Here is a 19,603-nt window from a genome sequence, read left to right on the forward strand (position 1 = left end):
CACTTCGAACGTGTTTTTTTGAAAAATATATATTGAGGTAAGTTTAATATTCACATATTTTTTTCATATACAATTATAATAGTACTGGTAATAATAATACTGTTATAAAAAGGATACAGGGCAGGGAATACAAATACTCTATGTGTAGCAGTACATTCTTTATTTTCAACGAACTTTTCGAATCACACTTTTCGAACTTCCTTTGTGTCTCTATTTACCTGTAATGCCCTAACGTCTCTTTGTTTCTTCTTTGAAAAATTAACCGCTTTTCCCTCTCCTTATCTACGTTTGTTTATACTCACACGACATTGTTCGAGACGTCGCGTTCTTTAAATTCATAATAACAACTTTCTCATATAGTCCTACACTAAGCACAGTTAGTGGTCTTTTAGCATTCGAACAGTAAACATTAAACATTAAAATATTCTCTTTCGAACATTTATACAGCCCAAATCAAGTATTAAAATAATTGTATCATAGTCGTCAAGACTTAAATAATAAAATAAATTGTTGACTAGTGAACTATTCATGGATGCGGACAAGGTATGCAACATATGCGATGAAGCACTGGAGTGTGCTACGTCGAAAGTTGTGACCGTTGGAGAAAAGGGTCTGAGGACATTAATTGCAAAAAGCAAAGAACTTGGCGATGGAAAATGGGAAGTTTGGAGCAGTCACACTCCGGTTCTCTTGCATGAATCGTGCCGCAAACGGTACTTAATAGCAACAATCAAAAGTGCAGCCGCAAGAGCAGCAAAATTGAAAGCTTCATCGAAATCTTCTGCTGAAACACCTAGTACGTCGTCAGCGAGGCTTTCTGAATCGGCGCCCACGGAAAATGAATTCAATTTCCGTGACTTGTGCTTAATATGCGCACAGTCATTGGATAAATCGCATAAGACATTCTCTGTGATACAGAACGACTATATGAAGGAAAAGATTCTCAATATAGCTGAACAGCGAGACGATGACAAGAGCATCGCTGTGCAAAATCGATTGAAAGATGTCGATTCTATAGTTGCTGTGGGCGCACGATATCACAAAAAATGTTACAAGCTGTTTTCGATAATCCCAACCAACACGTCGGATCATATTTCAAGAGCAGAAGAAATAGACTCTAATTTTCAACTCATTGTGCAGCACATAAAAGATTCGAAAATAGGAAAATTCACAGCGACTAAATTACTGTATCTCAAGGGCAGCAGATGTTTTACAAAAAAAGTTTTGTATAAAAAATTGAAGGAATGTTTCGGAGAAGATATCTATATCCATCATCAGCAAAGCCGTGAAACATTGATCTTCTATAAATGCTTCAGTGCTACCAAGTTATGTGGAGACTGGTATCGTGATCCGGATTCCCTCAATATCAAGCAGCAAGAAACAATTATAAACGTTCCACCGCGGATCGTCCGAAAAAATATCGAAAATCACAATTATGACAACTCCGCCTGCATGATCGCAGATCAGCGATCATGTTGCCGGTCCTAAGCCCGGGAAAAGGAGGAAGGTTGTTGGATCAGGTTAGCTCCCTACCCAACGTAAAAAAAAGACTACAGCTCATAGAACTGACACTCTGCCTCGGAGAAGGACGGATATACAGATGACGACACATGCAAGGAAATGGACAACGAAATGGAAGAAAGAACATATAATGCGTCTGGCTACATGGAACATCAAGTCATTCAATAATAAAGATCAAGAAACCCTGAAAGAACTGAAAGATAATAACATCGATATTTGCGCCTTACAAGAGACCAAAAAGAAAGGCAAAGGACAAATACAGTACGAAGACTACTTAGTGATCTATAGTGGTGTAGAACAACAAATCAGGGCAAAAGAAGGGGTAGCCATCGCAGTGTCTAAGAAGTATCAAAATAACATACAAGAATGTAGATACGTATCTTCACGAATCTTGGTTGTAAAAATGAAAGCGGAAGACCAAAAGTTAAATATAGTGTCAATTTATGCACCCGAAGATAATAAACCGAAGGAAGAAAGAGAAGCCTTCTACGACCAACTACAAAATTTAGTCGGATCATTACCAAGTAACCAACAAATGATAATCCTTGGAGATTTTAACGCCCGCATCGGAAACGAAATAATACCTGGAATAAAACAAAGGTTCAACGAAAACGTGTTAAATGACAATGGAGAACTAATGACACAGCTATGCACATTTAACGAGCTAAGGATTAATAATACATTTTACAATCATAAGGAACACTATAAATTTACATACAGCAACACCAGAGACTTCAGGTCTACAATTGATTACATTGTTACCAACAGATACGTCCAACCAAACCAAATATTAGATATCAGGACGTTAAATTCCGCGGATGTAGGAAGCGATCATAGCCTGCTATTAGCAAAGATAAGAATGAAGTTTAAACCCCAAAGAAATCTTGCACGAGTAACTCAAGAATTGAAAATAAACATCGAGTCACTATGGAACTTATCAACCAAACAACTATACGAGAACAGGTTGAAAGAAAAAATCGAAAAAAGCCCAATAAAAGAAGAAGATAACATAAACATAGCCTGGAAGAAACTAAGAACCAACATTTTAGAAGCTGCATATGAAGCCCTGGGAACACGAACTGTAAAAAACCGGGCTAGAATGATCAAAACTCCTTGGATCCGCCCAGAGATTAAGGAAATATGCAAAAAAAAGAAAATAGCATACCTTAACTATAGGACATTAAGAACACCTGAGTCATACGAAACGTATAGACGAATCCGGAATCAAACAGCGACATTAGAAAGGCAAACAAAGCAAAATTATTGGGAGATTTTTTCGAAAAGAATGGAGAGTGACTTCTATGGACTTCAAAAACAAATCTGGCGATTTATTAGAAATCAAAGAAAGGAGGTCAATGAAATGATAGAAACAAACCAGATCACAAAAGAAAATTGGATTAACTATCTAACAGAGCTCTATAAATCAGAAGAACCTCAAACGGAACTAAATACGCCAGAAATAATAACCAGAAGCGACATACAAATTGAGTCCAGTGATGTAGAAACAGCTATTCGAAGACTAAAGAATAGGAAGAGCTCAGGGCAAGATGGCATCCCAAACGAGTTACTAAAATATGGTGGCCAACGTCTCACACAACAATTAAAATTCCTAATCCAAAAAATACTATGCCAACACAAAATACCTGACGAATGGCGAACTAGTACAACTATAGTTATGTTTAAAAAAGGAGACAAAAAGTTGCCTACAAACTACAGGGGAATCAATCTTTTAAACACTTCATTAAAACTAACGACAAAGATTATAACGAATAAAATTAACAGCTTAACGAATCTAGAAGACGAACAGCAGGGATTCAGATCAGGCAGATCGTGCACAGACGCGGTTTTCATCATAAGACAGATAACAGAAAAATCAATTGAATACAACAGACCAGCATATATGTGTTTCATTGATTTGGAAAAGGCATTCGACCGAGTGCAGTTAAAGGATGTTATACACCTCCTCTATAACCGGCAAATTCCGAACAATCTTATCAAGACCATAGAGGACATCTATAGAAACAATAAGATCCAAGCAAAGATAAATGGCGCCTTGACTGAACCGATTGATGCAGGTCGTGGTATCCGACAAGGGGATTCCCTAAGTCCCCTGCTTTTTAACATCATTATGGACGAAATAATAAGAAACGTAAGACTGCTAAAAGGATATAAAATGGGCAGTGAAGAAATAACCATCCTATGCTATGCTGATGACGCTGTATTAGTGGCCGAAAATGAGGATGATCTACAACGTCTACTACACCGATTTAACTGCATAGCCAAATCATTCAACATGAAAATATCGGCCCAGAAAACTAAATGCATGACAACATCAAAGACGCCGCTAAGATGCAAACTGGAAATTGAAGGGAAGGTTATTCAGCAGGAAATGAGATTTAAGTACCTAGGAATAGAAATCTCAGGATATGGTGATGTTGAAGCAGAGGTAAGAGAACAGACAATGAAGGCATCCAGAATAGCGGGTTGTTTGAATGACACAATATGGCGAAACAAAAACATTGACATAGAGACCAAAGCAAGAATCTACAAGGCAATGGTAAGACCTATTATGTCACATACCGCAGAAACTCGACCAGACACGGCGAAAACGAAACAGTTACTAGAGACAACCGAAATGAGAGTTCTTCGCAGAATAGCTGGAAAAACACTACTGGATCGAGAGAGAAGTGAAGATATAAGAAGAACATGCAAAGTGGAAAACATTAACGAATGGATACTAAAAAGAAAAAAGAATGGAACGAACATATCAACAGAATGGACAACAGAAGAATTGTCAGAATTGCACGGGATAAGTCACCGGTAGGCCGCAGAAGCACGGGACGCCCACGAAAACGATGGTGCGACAATTTAACAGTGCAATAGGCAGAAAAACGTCGTTACGAAACAGGCAATTTGCCTAAACTAAAGAAAGAAGAAGAAGAAGACAATTATGACAACGATTCTTATCAGCCAGCTGGAAAATTTCTTAATTCAGTTCAACGAGACATTCCTCCACTTCTTCGTGTACTTATTGATCAACTTATTGCACCGAATTCGATAAAAAATCTCGACGACGATGAAGACCTATCTTTCGTGCAACGAAGTGCAGTAGCCCATTCTATTGTAGCTCTCATCCGACGTTCCGGTTTCATATCGCATCTACAGCTGGCACTCGGAATTTACATCCATCGCAAATGCGGATCAAAGTTGATATCCTTAATAAATTAGGCTACTGCGTGTCATATTATCAACTGCAACAATACGAGGCATCAATCATCATGGATCCACCGAAATTCGAACGTGAAGACGAAGTTTGTGTGCAGCATGTCTTTGATAATACCGATCACAACGTTGGAACGTTGGATGGTTACAATAGGTACCACTGCTTAGGTGGAATAGCTATCTACACGCCGGAGGAGAAAATAAGCTATGAAGGTCGGACGAAAAAATTGACAAGAGCCACAAAAATATCAGCAGCAACGATAGCTTCACAGACCGTAGTGAGAACCATACCATGGACAGGACATTCAAACGGATTGGAAAATATCCAGTACGCTGACACAAAGAAACTCTTTTCCATAGATTCGCCCGTATTGCCAGCCGCATACTCGACATATCTATGGGCAAAACACTGCAACATAGAAAATGTACCGAGTTGGAGAGGTTTTATGGAGGTTTTAACGGCGGAAAACACTTATCATGTTTCCAAGGTTGTTTGTCTGCCTTTCATCAATCAGCCTCCTTCCAATATGAGCACTATCAACACAGCTTTACGCACCGCTCTAGTTGAGGCTCGTCAAATTAATCAAAAAACGTGTTTCGTAACATTCGACCAACCATTGTACTATAAAGCTCGTGCGATTGATGGTGCATCACAGGATACGCTGAAAGACGTTGTGGTTCGCTTGGGTGGTTTCCATTAGCTCATGTCCTACTTGGGCTCGATCGGTCACATTATGAATGGCAGCGGTCTTGAAGACATCTGGGCAGTAACATACGCTCCAGCATCAGTGAAAAAGATGTTGACGGGGCATGCTTATGCTCGTGCGATGCGTGCTCATATCTTGACATTTACCGCTCTGGGAGTAATGATCTGCCGTGAAATCGAAGGTGAAATACGTCAACAATACGACGAAAATGTTAAAGCTTTTCTACAAAGTTGGGGTACAGAACCTCCGACTATCGGCGATTGTCAATCGAAACCTTCCATTATTTCGATGACAGCGGACTTGACTGCACAATTAGGAATTTTAAAAAATCGAGGACCAACAGCACAACTGTGGGTGCAATACTTTGAGTGTGTCGTAATTGCGTTGCAGTTTATGGAGGCCGAACGCTCAGGCAACTGGCAATTACACCTTCAAAGTATTCGTAAAATGTTGCCAATTTTCCATGCTGCAGGCCATTTCAAATACGCTAAAAGCGTTCAAATATATCTTCAAGATATGGTCAACTTAGAGCTGACAATGACCGACGATGAATACCGAAGGTTCACAACGGAAGGATATTTTACGGTGCGAAGGTCTGACAAAGCTTGGTGCGGTGTGTGGACGGACATGGCGATTGAGCAAACATTAAACAGGTTCTTCGGTACAGATCTGAAACATGGGAGAGGTGTTACACCTAGTGTTATCGCGAGATTTTTATCTGTGATGCCATCGTCGTTCTCAATTATTGAGTGCTTAGAAGATTACTGCGGCGTCGTATCATCTACAAGCGAACAACACAAAGATCTCGCCAACCATCGAATGAAACGAGATGATGATGACACTAAAAAATTTATATTTTGGTTCGAGGAACACCGTCCTTTTGAACCTCGAACTCTGTTATATTCCTTGTCGACAGGGATTGTCGGTATGGTTACTACAGATTGTCATCTAGCATTCGAGAAAGGGAACAAAAGTATGGAATCCATAGTGGGAAAGAGTGTTTCAAAAGTATCATTGTCTGCGGTAACGAGCAAAGTGAAAAATCTTACGGCTGCTCAAGTACACAATCACGTTAACAACGATACGTGTATGGTGGACTCTTGTATACTATTTAAGCGGATATCGATTCTTTTTCATGGTGACGAGGTACAAACACGGAAAGCTTTTGAGTTTGAGCTTTCACCGTATCCGTTATCTTTATTCGATGAGTTTGGTCTCATGAGGAAGACATCGAAATCAGATTTATATAAAATATTTAAGCCGTATGTTATACAAGGCCAAACTTCTATCAGAAATATGGACTTTGTCATCGATGGCGGATTCCTCCTGCACAACATGTTGTAGCCGCATGGAGCATCGTTTAAAGTTATTTGCGAATCGTACCACTCCCACATAATTAATAATTACGGAAAAAATCCTTCAATCGTTTTTGATGGATACACCGACGAGTATACTGGAATAAAATCATACGAGAGATATCGCCGACGTCAGCGAAATGTGGCACCGGATATAGAGTTCAACGAGACCACACTCATATCTTTGAGCCAAAAAAGATTTCTGTCAAATGTGAAAAACAAAATGAAACTGGTGCAAATGGTATCAGAATATTTACGTAATCACGGTATAAACGTGAAAGTGGCACAAGAAGATGCGGACGCGCTTATAACAAGGACAGCGATAGAGCTAAGGCAAAATACTGGCCGCGAAGTGGCTGTTGTCGGTAATGACACCGACCTGCTAGTTTTATTGATCGGATTATCCGATACCAGTCCTCTGTATTTTTACAAGAAATCGCCAGGTGGTAAAAAAGATACTTTATATTATACGGAAGACCACGCACATTTGAAGCCTTATATTTTATTTGCCCACGCATTCGCTGGATGTGACACGACGAGTGCCATGTACGGCAAAGGAAAAAAGAGCATCGTCTCCATTCTGCAAAAGAATAAGCATCTGCAGACCGCTGTAAAAATATTCTATAATGCTGAGAGTACAATTGAGAGTCTGTGTGAATGTGCAGAACAAATAATTGCACATTTATACAACTTCGAAAATCCGAATCAGTCGCTCAGTGATGCTCGATACAAAAAATTTGCATCGCTGGCCGTGCACACCAACGTGGAAATTCGCTTGGCGACTTTACCTCCAACGCAACCCGTCCTGCGAGAACACGTGAAACGAACGTTTTACCAAATCCAATCTTGGTTGGGAAATAAACTAGACGCACGGGATTGGGGCTGGAAGCGAACTGCTACAATCATGATTCCAGTCATGAATACCAAGGGTTCAGCGCCTGAAAATTTGTTGAAAATGGTAGGTTCTCAAAAAAATTTGAATAGATTAAATAATTTAATGGTGAAACAAGTCGAATGAGTTAATTCTTGAAAATTAATAATCCCATAATTTTGTAAAATGTGAACCATATAGCGTTTATCTTGTAAATTGAACGCCAACGTTACTTTTGTTAAACTTGAATCGAAGAAGAAAACAACAATTAGTAAAATATTTGGAATTTTGCAAAAATTTGCACGACTCAATGATTATTCCAAAAATTCACGAATTTTTAAAGTCTTTACCGTTCGATTAATGTTTCGCGAATTTGAAATGAACTATACAAAAAATCATATACATTCTATGCGCATGCAAATTCTTAATCATTTTCCTTAAATGTTTACTACATGTATATGTCTAGGTACAATGTGCGTGCACGGGAGACTGCAAATCTTTGCGGTGCAGCTGCCGAAAAAGTGGGCTACTTTGCACCCAATTTTGTAAATATTGTGGAGGACAATCCTGCTCCAACTTTTCCACTAGCACAGTCGAGAATTCAGCTGAGATTCGAGTAGAAGAAAGAGACGAGGATGTCGAAGATATGGCAAGAAATGAATTCCTCGATATTGTCGAAGGACTGGACTTCGAGGATTCTGATTTCGATCAATATGATGAAAATGAGCAGGAAGACTATGAAGAAATCGAATACCCTTTCAAAGCAATTTAAATAAAAAATTAGATTTTGTGTTTTATAAAAACACTGTCTCTTCTTATTTTCGTTAAATGTTCGAATCATCCTTCAGTAAAACATAATTTTCATTTTAATAAGAAATCACCTAGGACACCGCGAAAAATAAACCTATTTAATTTCTTTACAATTTCAGAAATACAAACATTTTTTACTATTTACACTACTATTTTCATTAGATTTTACAAAAATATACAAATAAATTTTTGTGAGGCAACGAATTTATATCAATTAATTATTCTAATTAATTTTATGGCGAGACACAAAATTAATTCATTATTTTTACTCTCAACTAAATAATAATAGTTTCTGTTAAAATGAATTATTTTTTTTTTTACTCAAGGTTCATTATTTTTCACAATAAAAAAAAAACGGCGTGCCATAAGCAACAAGATTCGATTTAAAAATGCCGCGCTTATACGCCGATATATATAGATATACAAAACGCTCGACGCTCGATGGCCAAGACGTAAAATTCTTGCTACCGAAAGAAAAAATATAAAAAGAGAAATATCAGAACGCTCAACAATCGATGGCCAAGGACAATAATACTCGTTATCGCATGATAAATAAAAAGAGAGAAATATTGGTTTGTTCTCTCACTCGCACTTTCATTCAAGACCGAGAGTCCCGAGGATTGCCGAAGATCCTTCGTTTGTGTATTAGTGCACACGGACGCTCGCACGCATACTAGCTCGCTCGCGTGTAAAACGCGACGGAGGGATAAGCTTGCTTTCTCCCACTCTTAAAATTTTGTTCCCATCTTCAATCCAATTTTATTCGCTTATTTTTAAAAATACGAAGATAACTCATGGAACATTTTTTTAGTATTTTTCAATTCTCTACAACTTTTGTTTGAAACTTTTTTCGATTAAATGCCTAGATTCTAAGATAAGGCCATTTTTTACGCTTTTTTACCCTTTTTCCCCAAGATGCCGGTTGCTGATTTTATTATATTTAGCACTATTCGATTCAGCGTCGTCAACTTACCCTTAGGTTAAATTTTGAAGCGATCAGCTAAAAAGATCAGTTTTTGGCCCGCGTTGACTGGCCTAAACGGTCTATTCATCTTTAAGAACAATTTATTATTAACACCAGTATTCCTGATCTTCAATATTCAGATATTCGTAGAAAGACTGATGAGAAGAGAAAGAAATCCTACATATATATATATATATTCGCATATGTATATGTGTGTAAATAGTTAAGAAAACTAAATAAAAAAAATATCTATCTATCTCTTTCTCTCCCTCTCTCTGCCACACACACACACACACACTCTCTCTTTTTTTTTCTTCTTTTCTGTTTGTCTATCTATCTGTCTCTTTCAATTTTCATACACAAAGAAGAAGAAAATATAACGAAGGAAGTCGACTTGGTAGCCATAACATTATCGTTTTTATGGTATTCGAGGACAAGGTGGGCGTTCTTAGCGTGTCGAAAAGAGATGCTAACCTCAGGTTCCTCCTCCTGTTGGTTAAAATGAGGAAAATGGCATACAGTAGATGGCATAATAAAACCTTCCAACGGAAGAGAAAGAGATTTTCGTAAGATCGTCAGAGTGATAGAGATAGAGATAGTGAACGATAGTACGTAAGAGAAAGAGAGAGAAAGAGAGAGAGAGAAAGATGTTTTTTTTTCTGGAAAAGAGGGTGAAGAAGGGATAGCAAAGCTGCTCGTTTTAGACTCTTTTTAGAGGCTGGCACGGCCTGATGAATTTTGCATGAATAAGAGATAATGCATAAATCTTTACGTCGAACCTCGACCGCACTTCCTCGTCAAGCGAGTTACGTTAATGTTCTGAAAGAGAGAGAGAGAGAGAGAGAAAAAGAAAAAAAATGAGAGAGGAAAAGAGAGGAGATGTTTTATCCTTTGGCGAGCCCAGTTCTCAATAGAAATGATAAAGGAAATTAAAATACGTCTATTCTAGGGTTTTTTCACATTTTCTTCTTTTTTTTTTCCCACTTTTTTTTTTAAAGAATTTAGAGAAAATTTGAGGAAGGACTAATTAGAAAATTCTCGTGGTTTTAAAAAATGATATTAATAATAGAATAAAAGAAATTTTTATGTTGAAATAATTAATTTGATATTATATTAAATAATGTGTTGCGACATTATTTTGTATTAAACAGAATTTTAAGTTAAGATCAATTTGTTTATTTTGAAATAATAAAGGCATATAGTTTTCTTGTTGTTAAATTAAAATGTTAATTTTTTGGAACAAAAAACAACCTTGACAACCTTCCATGACTATGTTTAAGAATGTTTTCAAGAAAAATTCATTTGTTGATCTGCTATTAAATAAATATTAAATCATAACTGGATATACTTTAGGATATTTTTCACGAAGAAAAATCTAATTGTTACTAATATGTATATATATATATTAAACAATATTATACAGCAATACGTTGTTATTCTGTAAACAGAGAGAGACATTTCTGCATTGCAAAATTAACATTGCATTTGCAATAGTTGAATTAATCGAATTACTAATATCGATTTCGATTGTAATTTCCGATTATATGATAAACAAATCAGCGTGTTGTATTTGTAAATTATAATTCAATGCAATAACGATCAAACGGTTTACATTTTCTACGGTATTATGCTAAATTTATTACGTCATTGATTTAACCGTTTGAATCCCAAGCAGCGCGATCGCGCTGTTCAGATTTTATGTCGAGAAAACCCAGCACATTTCGAGCATTGTGGACAACTGACGGTGCGTTACGTATTGTCGACATACATTAAACAAGCGCTATCGCGCTGCTTGGGTATTTTCGTACATATATAGGGAAAGCGCGATCGCGCCGTCTGGGATTCTTCGACAGTGTTTTTTCAATACCGTCTAAGACTCAAACGGTTAAATGAACATCGTGCTATTAATAATAATAAGAAACAATATTTCATTTTTCTTTTTTTTCTTCTTTTTTCTTTTTGTCAAAAGTTTCGATCGTCGGGAAAATATGCCAAATTAGCGATAATTAATCTTATTAATCGTTTCGTGAATTTCCGGTGATGTTTCGAACGAGTGTGGAAAGGTAGTGGTGTTTTATTCGTCTACGCAAAAAAAAAAAAATAAATAAAATGAAAGAAGAAGAATAAAAAAAAGAAAAGAAAAAAAAAGGAAAGGAAAAGCTTTTCATTCATTATTTAACGCGGCATAGTTAGTAGTAAAAAAGAAAAAAACATGCCAACGCATATGTATATCGTTTTTTATTCGCATAAATTCGCACACGTTGCTCACTGTCCATCTTAAAACGAGCGCAACGACGAGCTGATCCGATGATATTATCGGTGGTCTCTCTTCTACGAGCTATTAATAAATGAATTACGTTGCTGACCAACTAGGCCAGTCAACGCGGGCCTAACATCGACTTTTTTAGCAAAACGCGTGCATCTTTGTCCTAAGGGTAAGTTGACGACGCTGAATCGAATGGTGCTAATTTTATTTAAATTTGATCCCGAGGTTTTGAGAAAAAGGGTAAAAAAGGGTAAGATATGGCCTTATCTTAGAATCTAGGCATTTAATCGAAAAAAGTTTCAAACAAAAGTTGTGGAGAATTGAAAAATACATAAAAATTGTTTTAAGGTTTATCTTCGTATCTGCAAAAATAAGCGAGAAATATTGAAAAATAATAATTGTAGAGTAGGGGGCAAGCAAGTCTTACCCCTCCGTCGCTTTTTACACGCTAACGACGTAACGAGCTGGACTTTCATTTCCCCCAATGCCCCGCATTATGGTGGGCTGTGGGAGGCTGGTGTCAAGTCGGTCAAGCACCAGTTGAAAAGGGTTGTGGGTGAACATACGCTCACCTTTGAGGAGCTTTCCACCGTTCTCGTGGAAATCGAGGCCTGCCTTAATTCTCGTCCATTGGGCCCGCTGAGTTCGGACCCAGACGACCTGCAAGTGCTCACTCCCTCTCACTTCCTCAATGAGGGAGTGTCGGCTTTGATTCAGGACGCCGAGTTATCTACTTTGCCGGAGAACCGGTTAAATAGGTTTCAACTTCTTCAGCGCGTCCGCAATAATTTTTGGAAGCGGTGGTCAAACGAGTACTTGTCACATTTACAGGGTCGAGAGAAATGGAGGAATCCATCTGAGAACTTCCGAGTCGGGCAGCTGGTACTGATAAGGGATGATCGGTACCCTCCCTCAAAATGGCCGTTGGGCAGGGTCACCGAGTTGCACCCTGGCCCGGACGGGTTGGTGCGAGTGGTCACCGTCAAGACCAGCACCTCTTTGCGTCAGCGACACATTGCGCGTCTGTGCCCCCTCAGGTTCGACGATAGGGACGGTTGAGACAACCAGTCAACCGTAGCTCGGTTTGGTTCGTCAGTACGACGAAGGCGGGCGGGATGTTCGGCGATATTTACGTTGTTAGAATAATTTATATTGCGCGCGGAATAGGATAGGCGGCGTATGCGTTAATTAAGTTGCGAGGGCGCGCAAGGGCTGTCGAGATGCGTGCGGACACGCCTTACCATGCAAGAGGCAGGGGAGAGCGTCTTGAGGTGTGCGGGGGGAATAGGATGCGTGAGGCCGTGTGCACGAGTCTCATTCTGGCGTGCACTCTGGTTTGAGCTACCAACAGTGTGTGTTTTCTCATCTTGAGCTTCTCGTTATCTGGGCTTTTGTTCTAGGCAACGTTAATAGAGCGTGTGTGAGTGAGTGAGGAGTGTGTGGAGTTTTTTGGTTTTTGTTCCCAACAGGCTCTCCACGTGGGCTTCTAGTCGGGCAGTTGTACGGATATCTACAACCTGTCTCCAGGCTCCCCACGTGGGCGTCTAGCTGGCCAGGTGTAGCGAATTGTCTGCAACCTGCCGTCCGGCTCCTCACGTGGGCTTCTAGTCGGAGCGTTGTACCGTTTTATCCACAACTTGTCTCCAGGCTCCCCACGTGGGCTTGTGGCGAATTATCTGCAACCGGTCGCCAGGCTACCAACGCGAGATAAGGTTCTGGCCAGATGTTTCCTTGTACGTCGCCTAGCTCATATTTTTCACTATTCTTTACTACCCTTGGGGCGATCTTTCGCGTTTGTCCTCTTAATTGAGTTTTTTCAAAAGGCTCTACATCAAGTAGCTAAAGATACGGCTAGGATACAAGTAATAGTAGTAGTAGTAGTATGATTCTATGGCGGTAGTAGTGGTGATGGTGGTGGAAAAGAGATGGGAATGAAAAAGGTAGAGGGAAGGAAATTCGAGGAAAGTAAATTGTCGTACTTCTAATCTACAACGTACACCATAGTCCTTCTACTAACAAAGCTTGCACAACCTTGATAAAATGTTTCCTTGTCCCATTCGAATGATGATGATGATGATGATGATGATGATGATGATTATGGTTTTAAGTAAAATACTGTGATATTCATTTTTCGTTAAGTTTATTTTCAATTAAAAGAAATAGTAATTCAATTAAACGAACATAATCGAAATGAGAAATATTTGACTATACTCTTATTTCTCTCATTAATTCTATAATATATCTCGTTAATTAAAGTACAAATATATTTCACATAGAAAAGTGAAATATATGGGGAAGAAGAATGGGGAGAGGAGGGTTTTTACTGTTGAACGAATCCATTTATTACTTTCTCTCGATTTAATTGTAAATTCCTAAAGCTTATCGTGTTTCTAATCGAAGTAATAAACGTCAATTGTTTTCCCGTGTAAATCAATGAAATTTTCATCTGTCAAATATTGACAATTAATCAACATTTTGCTTGACGATTAATAAATTATAACGTAGATAATTTTCCAATTATTCATTTATATAAAAGTAACGTTATTATTATTCAATCTTTCATTATTGATAACGTGAGTTTACAAATAAAATAGAAATGTGTTAGATTTAGATAAATTATCTAAATTATTTTAATTTATCACACACACACACACACACACACACACACACACACACACACGCGCGTTGAGAATATTATACTTTATAATTTTTTTTCTACCATGGTTATGATTAATTCATCGACAATGCCATTATTTTTTCTACAACGAGAAACGTAAATTGTATTATGGCTTGAAAAAAGACGTAAAAAATAAAAAATAAAAAAAGAAAACGAAATCTGTCGTAAACCGGTACAGTTTATATTTCGAGAATTATTATTACGAGTTCACAAGTGAGATTAGTTTAGCCACGTAGAATTTTATCCCCCCATTTTATTTTCCCCCCCTCTCCCATAAAAAATTTGAAAAGAAATACCAGAAAGGAACGATTTATAAATTCATGCGAGCACATCTCGTCAACGCGAAATAAAGTTTCGTTTAAAACTCTGATTTGAGTCGATTAACATTTTACCCCACCAATTTTGCCCTAGTTTTTTTTTTACGAATAATTATTTTTTTATAATATAATAATAACCAATGAAAAAAATCTAAAAGAAAATTATTCAACTACGAAAAAGTAAAAGCTAGATGTGAATAAATTGAAAATATAAAATTAATTTGAGAAAATATAATATAAACATATGATTTTTTAGAAAATTCATCAATTCAATTAATTTTTTATTGGATAATAAAATTGACAATGTTTATATCGAAAAAATAAACTAATATAATTATTATAAGAATGTTATTTAAATTCATGAACATTTATCAACATTTTTAAATCTATCCAAATAAAAAAAAATTGTGTAAATATCTCGAAATAAGAATAAACTGATTTATAGAATTTAAAAAAATATTAATTAATAATTATTCAGTCACATGTGACAACAACATCAATTTTATTGGTCATAAATTTCTGCTAATTCATTATCTTCAAACCGCAAAGATTTTAAAGTTGTGAAAAAATAGCGGTTAAGAAAGAATGAAAATTGTTTACACTGCTCGGTACAATTATAATTAAATAAAAAAAATATCGTCGACAACAACAACAAAAATAATTCCATTTTACGTGAAATAAAACGAGAAAATTTCGTCGGAATGAAATTCGTTTATAAGAGGGTAATAACAAAAAGACAGAAAATGCGAACGAGGTAGTTGTATGGGAGGGGGAAGGGTAATTAACTAAAGGTATCCCGGATGAGGGTTGGTTCTAAAGGTTGGTTCTAAGCAAAATTTTCCATAAAACATTTATGAAAAGAGAATGAAAACAATTGGAAGTTCTGAATTTATCTGGAAAACAAGGAAGAATACCGGCAAATTATTAACGCTTGAATTAAATAATTACAATAAAAGTTGCTTCTATTAAATAAAAAAATATATTTAAAAAATAATAGTATATATAATTAATTTCTAAAATTAATAAACAATTTTCCCATACCAATTAAATAATACAATAAAAGTTGTTTCTATTAAATAAAAAAATAGATTTAAAGAATAGTAGTATATATAATTAATTTCTAAAATGAATTTACAATTTTTTCATACCAATTAAATAATACAGTAAAAGTCGTCTTTATTAAATTAAATATGTTTAAAAAAAATAATAGTATATATAATTAATTTCTAAAATTAATACAATATTTTCCCCCATACCCCTCGTATCTTTTCGTTAATGAAATTTTACGCTATGTCTTATGTTTGAAATATACATTAAGAAAGAATCTTTTTCTCGTTCCTTGCTGAAGTATAAAAAGTAAGATATCTGTTTTAAAAAAAAATGTAGTAACAAAATATACATACTATATATATTAATATGAATAGAATACTTATGAAAAGTTTGACGGATTTATCCGGTTTTGAAAATGTTCGGAGAAGTCCGGAAACTTCTGTCTAACTCGGTGGAATAAGTTTGATTAAGTATCAGTACTTGGAAATATGTTTCATCCGTCCATCCGACCATCCAACCATCCAACCATCCATCCCTGACCACCTATCCATCCATCTATTCGTCGTTCATACGTTCGTTCATTCGTTCGACAAAAGAACCGCCTATTAACACTAAACATACCATAACGGGTCAAATGACCCATTTTGAACTTTTGTATTGAAAATGCACATATAATTTTATTGCGTTTGCACATTTGACTTCATGACTTTTTCTAAGTTATTAATGTACAGTTATAAAATTTTTTTTTTTTTTTTTCTTTTGTTTATTCTGAGTAATCATTGTTGTATACCGATATCTACCACAACGGGTCATTTGACCCGGAGAGAATTTTTTTGTTTTATGAGATTATCGAGTCATATTTTTAGTCAGTAAGTTGCACATTCTTCCAAAGACTGTTGCGTAAGGTAGTTCAACGAAAATAGTTTAGAATAATTTCAAGAAAATATCAAATTTTAGATTGAAAATAGCTTTTTAGTGTAAGAAAAAGTGGCAAAAATTGAAAGTCTTGGTAAGTACCTAGCTTATATTTTATTTTGATAGCTATAGTAATACAGGTAATTTTTTACCCAGAAAAATGTCGAAGCAAACAAGACAGTACAAGTTCTTAGAAGATATAAATAATATTGGCGAAGAGTTTTCAGAAATTAGTGAAGATGAATTTTCTGAAAATGAAGATATATTGGTTGCAAATAAAAATGAGTTTGATTCTACAGATACTGACGATGAAGAGGAAAATATTGTGAATGTATGTAGTGGCCGAAAAAGAATAAGATTACTCTCAAGTTCGGAAGAAAGTGAAGTAGAAATAAATGAACAAAATGTTGCGAATGATGGATCTGTTTGGCAACAAATGCATGTAGGTGGCACACCTGGAAGAGCACCACTTCATAACATTTTTAGGCAAGAAGTAGGCCCAACAGGATATGCAAAACTTCATATAATGAAAGGTAAAGTTAGTACTGCATTTTCATTGATAATTGACCACCGTATTATGAACCATATAAGAACATTCACAATAGAAGAAGCAAAGAGAGTGTTAGGTTCCGATTGGAGTTTATCTAAAAAAAAATTAGATGCATTTATTGCAATTTTATATGCTCGAGCTGCATATGGAGCAAATAATTTGAATATTTCCTTTTTGTGGAATAACATATGGGGGCCTAAATTTTTTTCTGAAACTATGAGCAGAAATAATTTTACCGAAATTCTTAGATTTATTCGTTTTGATAAAAAAAGTCAGCGGAGCCAACGTTTGAAAACAGATAAATTCGCTATGGTATCTGCAATTTGGAATATTTTCATTGAGAACAGCCAAAACTGTTACAAACCGGGTGAAAATATTACTATAGACGAACAGCTATTTCCGACTAAAGTACGATGTAGATTTACGCAATACATGCCTAAAAAGCCGGATAAATTTGGAATCAAATTTTGGTTAGCATCGGACGTCGATAGCAAATACGTCATATAAATGCACTTCCATATCTTGGAAAAGATGAATATAGGCCCTCTTCAGTACCACTTTCTGAATATGTTGTACTCAAACTCATTGAGCCATTTACGGGTTGCGGAAGAACTGTGACCACAGACAACTTCTTCACAAGCAAATCCCTAGCAACACAACTCCTAGCCAAAAAAACTACGTTAGTTGGAACTATTCGGTCAAATAAAAGAGAATTACCACTAATTGCGAAGCAAAAGAAAGATGATATGGAACGATTTTCATCGAAAATTTTTACAACAGATAATTGTACTCTTACAATCTATAAAAGTAAGCCAACAAAAAAAGTACTTTTACTTAGTTCTAAACATAAATTCGTTAAAGTAGAAAACAATGATAAACGTTTACCTGAAACTGTTTCATAATACAATAACACCAAATTTGGTGTAGACATGACCGATCAAATGGCGAGGAAATTTACTACAAAATCTAAGTCTTGCAGATGGCCTCTCCAAGTTTTTTTCAATATCCTTGATTTAGCTGGCATAAATGCCTGGATTTTGTACAAGCAAACGACAGGAGAAAATATCTCGAGACAAGATTTTTTACTCAAGCTAGCAGAAGAACTTGGCGCCGATTTTCGAGAAGCCCGTGAACAACCAAAACAAGGAACAAATACGAAAGGATCGTTGCCTAAGTCTACTACAGATGCTTATAAACGTATGAGATGTCAAATAGGATACTGTAAAGAAAATAAAACCAACAAAATTTGCTCTAAATGTAAAAAATATGTTTGCGGAAAATGTACAGTGGCCAGACTTATATGTAAAAAATGCGATGAACTATGAATTAAAAATTTTTATTTTTTGCTTTTGTAATAGAAATGCTCAACATACTATTTTGTTTAATTATAATAAATTTAATTTATGTTTTTATTTCCTTCCTAACATCCATATTTCATACATTCAAGCATGAAACATAAAGTCGGGTCATTTGACCCGCTGTGGTAGAAATAGGTATACATTAAGTCTTGGTATGATTAGTGTTAAAGCTGATGAAGAGGAACTGTTACATTTCTTCTTCATAGTTGTAAATATATGTACTTATAATATGTACAGTTAAAGTATATGATATACATAATATACTTCAATGGCGGTAACTTAAGATGCTTGATGATTATCCAAAAGCTTTTCTTGTCTCATCGATTATCCTCAAAATTCCTCGTCTACGAAAAGTCGTATATTCTAGAAAATAAAGTATTATTTTCTAGAATTCACGATACTCGTATCAACGAGACTTTTTTTTATAATAATTTATAGATCGAATAAATAGATATTTGCATAAATTTCAAAGTTTTCTTATCAGTAACTATGTTAATTATAGTTTAAATGATATTTTAATATGTTACATACTAATCGTAACTAGATAAATGAGCTAGGTTACAACGTATTAGAATGATAAGTAAGTTTTTATATCTTCGAGAAAAAGTCTTGCTGTTCGTGCAACTAATGATTTCTAAACGTATTATACAATAACCGGTTGCGTCATGATATTCATTGCTTATCGATTTTATATCATCTTATTAACTCTCTTACAAAGTGTGCTAAAGAAAAGCATTTCAAGATATTAATAATAGTGATTAACACATTGTAGTTAGTGTAGTATCTCGTCAATAGAAATAGAACTTCGAAATCAGTTGTGTGTTAACCGTTTGAGTAAGTACACTGCATCTCTGTTGAACGTTATTTTTTAAAAGAAGATTTTTTTCTTATTTTTCTTTAAATATTTCATTAAATAGACACGATATTAATTTTATATATTAATTAACTTTCGTGAAAAAAAAAAGAAATATATTTAAAAGATATTAGAAAGTTAAGTGTGTTTCATTTCATGTCATCAGT

At 35.7% G+C, this 19,603-nt stretch overlaps 2 protein-coding genes across 2 annotated transcripts; both read left to right on the forward strand.

Moving 5' to 3' along the window:
- The first annotated feature begins 7,618 nt into the window (after positions 1 to 7,618).
- Positions 7,619 to 8,479, forward strand: LOC122525667. Its single transcript, XM_043648595.1, has 2 exons — positions 7,619 to 7,763; positions 8,143 to 8,479. The coding sequence occupies exons 1-2, from the start codon at positions 7,710 to 7,712 to the stop codon at positions 8,446 to 8,448; spliced, it is 360 nt and encodes a 119-aa protein (XP_043504530.1). The 5' UTR covers positions 7,619 to 7,709; the 3' UTR covers positions 8,449 to 8,479.
- Positions 8,480 to 16,763: 8,284 nt separating this feature from the next.
- Positions 16,764 to 18,367, forward strand: LOC122525656. Its single transcript, XM_043648580.1, has 2 exons — positions 16,764 to 18,032; positions 18,153 to 18,367. Exon 1 carries the CDS (start codon positions 16,836 to 16,838, stop codon positions 17,730 to 17,732), a length of 897 nt encoding a protein of 298 aa, XP_043504515.1. The 5' UTR covers positions 16,764 to 16,835; the 3' UTR covers positions 17,733 to 18,032; positions 18,153 to 18,367.
- Positions 18,368 to 19,603: the final 1,236 nt, after the last annotated feature.

This window comes from Polistes fuscatus, unplaced genomic scaffold (assembly GCF_010416935.1).
Source record: "Polistes fuscatus isolate 324 unplaced genomic scaffold, CU_Pfus_HIC Scaffold9, whole genome shotgun sequence".
Classification (NCBI taxonomy): domain Eukaryota; kingdom Metazoa; phylum Arthropoda; class Insecta; order Hymenoptera; family Vespidae; genus Polistes; species Polistes fuscatus.